The sequence below is a fragment of the Orycteropus afer genome, unplaced genomic scaffold (assembly GCF_000298275.1).
Source record: "Orycteropus afer afer isolate SDZICR_OR568_19922 unplaced genomic scaffold, OryAfe1.0 scaffold00033, whole genome shotgun sequence".
NCBI lineage: Eukaryota > Metazoa > Chordata > Mammalia > Tubulidentata > Orycteropodidae > Orycteropus > Orycteropus afer.
The window spans coordinates 2,673,561-2,683,610 of record NW_006921620.1 but is presented as its reverse complement, the minus strand read 5'-3'; the positions used below and the strand labels follow the sequence as shown (position 1 = coordinate 2,683,610).

The 10,050-nt window shown below is 34.6% G+C and overlaps 1 protein-coding gene across 1 annotated transcript in view; it reads right to left on the bottom strand.

Moving 5' to 3' along the window:
* Nucleotides 1–657: 657 nt before the first annotated feature.
* BTBD8 (BTB domain containing 8) overlaps nucleotides 658–10,050 on the bottom strand; it is a 172,512-nt gene continuing 163,119 nt past the window's right edge. The window contains exons 15-19 of the mRNA XM_042780309.1: nucleotides 6,623–7,325; nucleotides 6,282–6,366; nucleotides 5,716–5,855; nucleotides 2,417–4,732; nucleotides 658–1,124 (exon numbers count right to left, since the gene is read on the bottom strand). Of these exons, the coding sequence (XP_042636243.1) occupies nucleotides 658–1,124; nucleotides 2,417–4,732; nucleotides 5,716–5,855; nucleotides 6,282–6,366; nucleotides 6,623–7,325 (3,711 nt within the window). The remainder of the gene's footprint in view (nucleotides 1,125–2,416; nucleotides 4,733–5,715; nucleotides 5,856–6,281; nucleotides 6,367–6,622; nucleotides 7,326–10,050) is intronic.

Below are 10,050 nucleotides of genomic sequence, written 5' to 3'. Positions count from 1 at the left end.
GTAACTGCTAAGGGGGTCTATCTGGATGAGAAAGATAGTTTCTTCTTTTGAACAAGGGAAGATGCCTCTCTCTGGATATATTCCAAAAAGAGAAGCACAGAGGATTCCATTCCTCTTGGTTGTAGTAATGATGTGGTGTGTCTGCTTCACAATATCTTGGACCTGAATTTTTGGAAAAGCTAAGGATTTTTTTCTAAAGCTTAGCTTTCAGCTCAACCACTCTAATCTGAGTATGAATGTTATTCATAGATTAACACTCCATAAGCTGACACAAGCACAGTAAGTTTTTATTGTTAAATTACTATGTTACCATATGCAGAGCAAAAGTAAAGGGACTAATTACTTGTTGTGCATTCACATTTTAAATTCTTGAATAATAAATAAGTAAACAAATGATTAGTTAGGAAAAGAAAAACCAAAGCTACGGTTTCCTTATAAGTCTTATAATTCCTCTAATAATTATAGAAAACATGCTCAAAAATTTTAGAAAACACTTTTTTCTACATGTGATATCATATTAATAAATAAACTGTAATTGCAAAGACTCCCTCAATATTAAGGACAGTCTGTGTCTGGCTAATGTAATTATCATGTGGATATAAGCATCAAAAAATAAAAAGGTGGCATAGTTTAAAATTTTCCAAAAATGTAACACTCTTAATGCTGAGTTTCCAGTTCCAGAATTGTCCATTCCCCTTGGGGTGAACAATCTTCAGAGGAAAAACTAGCCATGGTGATGCTTGCTGAGGAATCAAGTGGAGATGATAGTTCGCTCCATCTGTTCAAAGTGTCAACATGTGCTTTACCCTGAGGTTTTGAGCTGTCTCGTGCTAAAAGTAGTGTCTGATTGATAAGGTACTGTGCTAGATTTAAGTCTTCAGGAACAGAATTTGTAATGTTCAAGTTTGAATCCTCTTCGGAGAGCAGTTGCTTTAGTAGTGTCCAATCTTGTTTTGCAAAGTGTTGATTATCTTCAAAATCTATGTCCATAATGTGTGATTCTGAGTCCATTTTCTGCTCAAAAGCTTCTATTACATCCATCTCATATATTGGAGAAAGGGTTTTTGAAGGCCGATGGTCATACATGCAGGTTTGTGCCAGTGTGTCACAATCATCTATGTCTCCTGAAATAATTCATAATACTACACAATGTAAAAATTGCACATGTTGTTGCCCCTCAGAGTTTTGTAGAACAATATTAACACAATATAACAGTAATAATTAAAAAAAAAACATATAATGGGAAAAACAACATTTATACAAAATTGATGAGATTCTTGAGGCAATTCTTTTTCTATGTTAAAAAAAAAACAACTCAAGGGTACTATTTAGCAGCAAAATCATATAGGAAACTAACCATAATTTTCCATATTTTAATTGAAAACTTGTGATACAGAAAACAACATAAATTATTTAAACATAAACACAGAATGCAGACATATATCTACTTCACTATAATATAAACTTAAAAAGAAAAAGGACATGGTTATATCATGGTGACTTTTAAAGTAAGTCAGTTCCAAAAGGGAGAATAAATACATTTTATCAAAAGGCTTATCTGTATATTGCACATGCAAAGGAGGATGCAAGCAAGGACAAACAAACAAACAAAAGTACAACTTTTGAAGATCTCCCTATTCTTTTGATCTGCTGAACAGGGACTATTGATCAGTATTTTTTGTAGTCCTGATAAACAATAGCTACTCAGTCAGCCACTACTGCATATTTTAAATTTGGGTCATTGGTTCAAATGACTGTAATAAGGAAGACAAACATAAAACAATTAGACAGGAAATCATCTAAACATATGCAATAAGCCTGGGCTTTTTTCACAAATAATAATTGCTTCTAAATATAATCTCTTTTAGGAAATTTATCTTTTCACTTGAAAACTTCAGAATATAATTATAGTGCTCCTAAAAGTCTTGATCTCTGTAAACTGTATATAAATTGTAGTAACTAATCTAGTTGTTAAAATAGTTCAGTGATTTTAGTTACACATTCCTATAGTTATTGCACAGCCCTCTTAGATATATTCTAACATAGTCCATAGATCATATCCAATGAATAATAAAATTTCTAATAATCAAGAATTCCTAAATGTTAAATCTGACATAAATAAATGATAGCAAATTAACTTATTTTCTTTATTCCTTCATGTAAAATCTCTCACATTAGCTCTATATAGTAGTAGACAACCAAATTTTTTTTTTACCAGATATTAATTCTTCATTAGGATTTTAAGTGAACAATAAAGAATAACTAGCTAATTTTCCTATTATTAAGAAACTTAAGTTTTCCTTTGCTTAAGTAAGTAATTAACCTACCTAACTAAAATATAATATTCAGGGCTGGATACAACTTTAAAATTCTATAAACTCATTTTCATTTTAGCATTTCTATTTCTGTACATTACCTGCAGTTAAAGCAATATTGGCTTTTTCGGTAGCTGTGGGATGGCTCTCTTTCACTTGACCTTCCTGAGGCAGAACTTGACTCCGATAGGAGTCTATAGATTTTGTAGAGCTGTTCTTTGGTATGTCAGAACTGAGTTCTCTCTGGTGAAGCTCCAAATGACAGGGTCTTTCTTGATTTTTTATATCACTATCTGAAAGTTTGCTGCATTGCTGAAAGTCATTATTTTGATCACTCCCAATGTTAACTTTTGAATCTTCTGGAAGAAGCTGTTTGCCTCCTTTGGACAGGACATCTACTGTGTTCCTTTTTTCTGTGGCTGAAGCACTGTGGTGATCTTTTCTTGAAGAGTCAATGCTATGACCCAAGAGAGGGCTTTCATTTTTATGTACACTATTGCCTTTATCTTGCTTACATTCTAAAATACTATTGTGACTTTCTGGCAAGCATCTGGAATAGCAGGTCCTTTCATGATGTGAATGAGAAACGCCATCAAAAACATCAGAAGGTGAAAGACAATCTATTGAAGATGGCAAGGAAGTGTGAACTTCCCCTTCATCAGACCCCAGCTCTTCACATTCATCAACTGAAAGTAAAACTGATCTTTTAAATTTTTTACTTGCAGAAAACTCATGACTTTCATTTTCAGCTGCATCTTCAAAAGCTAAATTAATTATTCCCTGAAACTGCTGAGGAGCTTGGTCAGATGTAGGAAAACTTTCTGCAACATTTTCCGTTTCAGACCTTTCATCTTCTGTTTCATCTGCTGAGGAAGAAATTTGATCTATTTCCTGAGCACACTGGACACTGCCTCGCAGAGTATTTTCTTTCTCCCTAGGGTGGACTATTGCAGAACGAGACCAAATGTCTGGCCTTTTCCTAGGAATCTCATCATCACTTGTGGAATTTACTTGGAAAAGATCATTGCTACTTTGCTTTTTCATTTTTACTTCAATTCTTAAATTACTATCATATATTTTTAATTCTTCAGGAGTGCTGGTATCACTGCTACTTCTTCCAAGAAAATCGTGGCACAGCATAGTGCCACATTTAGAAACACCTCTGTCATTTGAGCCATCATCATCCTGAGACCCTCCAGCATCATAATCTTCAGATCTGGGCTTTATGTCATCAGAAGATGTGGTAGCGCTGCCAGTATCAGATTCGGGACTCTCTCTCTGATGAACACTGGATCTCAAACTCCAGGGACCCATGAATGGAGCTTCTAATGTCTCATGGTTCTCTGGAGTTTCTGTGGTTTCCAAATCTTTAGGAGAACTTTTTCCTGATATTTGTCCTGAACAACATTTAGAAGAAATATCTGAACCTACTATAGCATGTTTGTCTCTGTTTGTAGCAGAGTCATCAGAAAACTGAGTAGGAATTGTCAGTCCTTCTACATGAATTTTGCATTTTCTGTCATTTTGAACAGAATTTAAAGTAGCATTTGTCCTTTCAGGAACAGAAGGTAAAAAATCTTTCACACCTTTAATGGTTGATTTTTGCTTTGTATCTTTTCTGTCTATTTGGTTCTCCCTCTCTGGTATTAAATGGATTTGCTCTTCTTTTGTTGAGTCTAAATCACAGGCTAGATTAGAGTGCAAGGAGTTTTCATTTGGATTTGTAATCATGGATTTTAGGGCAGTGGTACTAAGATATTTAAAATCTACATTATCACTCCCATCAGAATGAGAATGTATTTTAGCTGCATGGTACTTATCTGTTTCTTTGTGATCAGGAAACTTTGTTTCACTTTTATCTGAACAAATTTGTTTTGATTCCAGTTCACGTTTTACTAATTTATCCAGTTTTGAAATATTTTGGCACTCTACTACCATCTTCTCTTTTCCTTGCTTGTTTAATGGCTTTTGTGGATCGGGTTTACATAAAGAATGAGATGCTTCTGTACCACTGATCTCAGGTGTAAAATTAATTAGAGCTTTGTAAGACTTCTGTTCTGATACACTGCTCTTATTATTATCATGTACATCACGAAGCATACTTTTTTGGACAGGTGTTTCACTTTTTAAAGGTCTTTGAGAAGATTGAGTCTTCGAGGTAACCTGTCCAGGAAGTATTTTCTGTTTTGCATCTTTATTATTCAAAGTTTCCCCTTTCTTTGACTGACTTAGGCTTTTAGGCATTGTCACTATTTTTGCATTAACCTTAGGCAAAGTTGTGTGTCCCTGCTTGACAGTTTTTCTCTTAGGTGTTTGTTTATCTGTAGTTGCATTGTGATCCACCTTTCTCACATTTTCTTCAGACTGCCTTGAGGAGACTGAAGATTTTAGTGAATTTGGTGACTCTCCTTGAGATCCTAAGAAAAGAGAGTTCAAAAACACAATATAGACTCTAAATTGTGAATGAAATGCAGTATTTATTTCTAAATTAAGAAAAAATAAAATTAATGAAATAGTAACATCTCTATAATCAAATGGGCAATTACAGATTAGGAGTTAACCCAAAAAAACCCATTGTCATCAAGTTGATTTTCAATTCACAACAATCCTACAGAACAGAGAACTGCCTCATAGGGTTTCCAAACCCTATGGTAAATCTTTACAGAAACAGACTGCCTTTTCTTTCTCCCGCAGACCAGCTGGTGGGTTGAAACCCCGATCTTTCAACTAGCAGCCAAAAGCTTTAACCACTGTGCCACCACAGTTCCTTGATTAGGGGTTAGTGGTATGATAATAAGGGTCCTAGAGGTGTAGTGGTTAAGCAAGACTGAAGGTGAGAGGTTCAAACCCACCAGATGCTGTGAGGGAGAAAGATGTGGCAGCCTGCTTCCATAAAAATTATAGCCTTGGAAACCCTATGAGACAGTTCTAGTCTGCTCAATACTCTTTTCCTTCTTAAAACAAAGAAAACAATAGAAACAGTACAAAGTCTGGAGGAAAAATTCTCCATCCTTATGTATTATATATAGCTTTCTAGAGTACACCATTACTTTTTTTTTTTTTAGCACTCTTTAGTTCTATTTTAGCAAATGTAATTCCTATAGTTATCAATGAAACCTCCAAGAAACAGACATGATATATAAAAGGCCCAGAAATGCAGATAAATTAATGACTCTCTCAATTATGTCTCCCACAATAGACAATAAAAGCAACCAAACTTAACCCCAAAACACCAAACTACTTGAAAATTAATAGTATAAAATCTCATCTCTGTATTGTGAAAGGAGTGAAACCATGCTATATTTTGCTTACTTGCTGCTAGGGTTCCAAATCAGAGTTTGTTTATCCACTTTAAACAAATAAGTAATATTCATGATAGCCAATACTATTCCAGTTTTACCTTGGCTTTTAGCAAGATTAGATGGGGTACCCTTTGTCCTGTGCTGGCCTGTAGCACATCCATTGCCATTTCCTCTTTTCTTCAAAACTGCCTGTGGTACTGGATCACTAGGTCCTTTGCCAGTGACTTTCTTTAACACACTAAGAAAAATGATTTGCATTCAATATTACATTGAAATTCTAAAATGGGACCTCTTAAAAGGCCCACACATGAAATACACAATTATTTTTCAAAGGAAAAATAAAAATTATATTTCTTTTCTGAAAGCAGAAAGCCATATGTGCATAAGTCTTTTAAGTTTATAAAAGTATAGATTAAGTCTGATAAAGCAATGAATCATCAAGTGCTACAAGAGTAATCTAAGGTATTCTTCTATCACTATGCATAAATATACAATTTCTTTTAAAAGAAAATAGTTTTAAAAATACCATTGTGTAAATATACAAATTTCTTTTAACAGAGAAGAAAATATATTTTTAAAATATTTAGCTAGAAGTTAGTTAGTATAAAATTAATTTCCAGAGAAAGCAAACATGTATTTACTAAAACACTGAATGAAGACCTACCTGCCATTTATATTAGTTTCTTGTTCATGAATGCTTTTTTTATTGGGAGTTCCATTGGTAGCCCTTGAAACAGGTCGAGATTTTACTGGTATAAATTAAGAAAAACTGAGTCACAAGATAGAACATACTAAATACATAATAATTATGTGTAAATTCATTGTTCAGACACTATAAACAAAATTAAATGTTAAAGTACGAGGAATTATGTTTCCCTTAATTTGAATGAATATACAGAAACACTTTTGGCATTTGAAACAAATAAAATTCCAAACAGAGGTTCATTTTTTCTAGGACCTTTAGCTATCAGGAGCTATTTCAAAAATTAGAGTGCTAAAACCCACCTACAGTGGAAGTTCTGACACTTCCCACAGTGGTTTTTGCTGTTTGTCCTTGAGAATCAAAAAAAGACAGGTTATGATCTGATGGCTTCTCTCCTCTGATCGATCCATTTTCTTTTGGTTCATCTAGATATTCAGTTGAAATCAGTAATTCTGTACTTGAATTGGTAGATTTACTAGAGGGTCCAGTGATGCTGAGGCCTGGAGACTCTTTTCCTGTTACTTTCTTCAAAGGCTTTGCTTTGGCATGCACATTTAAGTTTCCAGAGAGTATCTTGGGTCTGGCACCTGTAATTTGCCCTTCCTGATTTTTCACTCCTTTTCCATTTAATGAATTCTTCTGTCCATATGCTGCTGCTGATCTTTCCACAACTTGCCCAGGAGACATGTTTTCTGACTTTGCATTATCACTGTTTTCTGTTTTGGGTTTAATTATAGCTCTGGGCTTCCCAGAAACATTTTTTTCCCCAGTTTTTAAATCTTTTGTAACCTTAGGTGTTATTTTTGTACCATTCTTTTCTTTTAAATCTTCATGCTTCAAAGTTTTATTTATAGTATTTCTATTACTTGATGAATGTCCAGATGCTCCCAATCCATCAGATTTCATCTTTTGATTAGTGGAGGGGTAACTCCAACACTCTTTCTTGTTATTTTCCCTCCAAGACTTGTTTTTTATAACAGGAGAGTCAGAAACTTGTTTCCTTTGCTACAAAAAAAGAAGGGGAAAAAAAAACTTTGTAACTTGACTAAAGTTTTACCATTGTTAGGTCTTTGACATATAATACTTATGTTTGAATAACCAGTTTTTCAAAGAGAAATAATCAGCAAAGTTTTCATTTTATGATTTAGAGCCACTTAAAACTTAAATGGTCTTTTAAAACATTTCAGTTTGTTTCACATTACTTTAATTAAATCTGAAATACAGCATAAAATGTTTCTTTAAGGGACACATTATTTTAATTTATGAAGCTATGGTAAATATTAATACCTAAAGGCTCAGGATGCCTTTGGTGAATAAAACATCCAATATTCTTTGAAGGCTCACTCTCAGGTTCTGTGTTAAGCCTTTTTATACATCATCTCACTTAATCCTTACAACAATTCTGAGAGATAGCTCCTGTTTCTATCTCCATTTCTTAGATAAAACAATGAGGATTAAAGCAGGTATGTGACTTATACAGCACCACACACTGGTAAGAGGTGGAGTAGGATTTGAGTTCATGATTTATTGCCTCAAGCAGACAGTCATCATAATTTGACTGGCTTTATCTTGATTTTCACTGAAAATTCTGTCTTCAACTCTACCCCAAATCCCAGAAATTTTATTATTGAAGACTGAATCCTCTGTGGTAGAATTGTTTATTTCTTGGAGTCCTCATTAAAAACAAAACAAAAAAGCTCCTGGTCAACACAACACCTTATATCTGAAAAGTCTGGCTTAGTAGCACAGTACTAATTGTCTGTAGGAGTGGAGAAAAAGGATAGGTAAAAAAGAAAAATAGAAGGACACTGAAGATAAATACACCTCCTTCATCATTTTGCTTAGAACCAACCTCAATATACAAGAGAACAACAAAATTTAAAAGGTTGGTAGAGATTTTAGAACATATTTTTAAGGTTTATACTAAGATATTCTTGATGTAAATATGTAAGTATTTGTTATTTTTCTCTGTAAAGCTGTGTAAGATTGTAGAGGTGTCAGGCAGAGCCTATACTGTCTTCAATCTATGTAACATTTATAAAGTTATAGGCTTGGTTTTCATATTTGGTTTTCTTGATCAAATAATAACTTAACTTTCAGTACTTAAAAACCAGGCAAATTTCTGCCTTTAGGCCTCTTTCTTACTCTTAAAAACTGAGTCCACTTAATTTACTCATCTTTTAATACTTTTAAGTATTTAAGTAGGAGCTCTGGTAGCGCAGTGCCTAAGGCACTTGACTGGTAGTCACTCCTCAGAAGGAAGGTTGGGCAATCTACTTTCCGTAGTGATACTGCCTTGGAAACCCAAGGAAGGGTCACTATGAGTCGGGTCCGACTCCATGGCACATAACAACAAGAAGAAGAAGGATTTAAGTACAGTTAGTACGTACAACTAGACAGATTTCTGCTCTCAGACCTCTTTCTCACTCTTAAAAACTGATTCTACTTAATTTGTTGTTGTTGTTGTTGTTGTGTGCTGTCAAGTACTTAATTTACTCATCTTTTAATCTATCCACATTAAAACATGCTATGGAGTGAGATCTATGCAATATTTCTAGTTAACTAAACTCCTTTAGAGGAAGCTCTGGTGGCATAGTGCCTAAGGCATTTGAGGGCTAACCAGAAGGCTGGTGGATCAAACCCACCAGCCACTCCTCAGAAGGAAGATTGGGTAATCTACTTCCTTGTTGTTGTTGTTATGTGCTGTCGAGTCACCCCAACACATAGCGACCCTCCTTGGGTTTCTGAGACAGTATCACTATGGAAGTAGATTGCCCAACCTTCCTTTCTTGGAGTGGCTGGTGGGTTTGAACCGCTAGCCTTCTGGTTAGCAGTCAAGTGCCTTAGGCACTATGACTTAGCGTCTGTAAAGTTTACATACATTCTTCACATGCAAATAGCAAACTAGGCAAGTTCATCATGTTATTAACAAAAATGAAGAAAAAGAGTATTATTAACAAAGATGGAGAAAAACAGTGTTACCCTCTAAAGCATACCTCTTGGATACTCTTTTGGCTTTAGTTAAGATTCTTTTTCAAAACATCTTTTTTTTTTATTTTAGAAAAATGTAAACACAATCAAAAGAAGACAGAATAGTATATAATAAATACCCATGAAGTCACTATCAGCTTTAATAATATTCAACTCATGAACAATTGTTTCACATTTACCCATACCTTATTTTATTTTTAAACAAATCCCAGACATCATGTAATTTCATCCTTAAGTATTTCAGTACTAGCACTCTTCTTGAACCTTCCTCTCTGTCTTCTCACATTAATTTTCTCCCTTCTCCAAGGATCTCATCTCTCTTTGGAAAACACATTTATTCATTTCACATTTACTGAGTACTTATTCAGACCAGATAATTGCACGTAAGTTATTATACTTAATTTTCACAATAATCCTGTCAGATTTTATTACTCCATTTTACAGATAACCAAACTAAGACTTCTGGTTTAAATATCTTGCCCAAGATGACATAGCTAACAGATGTGAAGTCAAGATTTGAACCCAGCTCTTCTGATGCCATGTCCAGCACCATTTTCACTTTACTTGCTGTTTTTATGGGAGCTCTGGTAGCGTAGTGCCTAAGGAACTTGATTGCTAACCAGAAGGCTGGTGGTTCAAATCCACCAGCCACTCCTCGGAAAGAAGGCTGGGCAGTCTACTTCCGTAGTGATACTGCTTCAGAAACCCAAGGAGGGGTCCCTATGAGTCAGGTGCGACT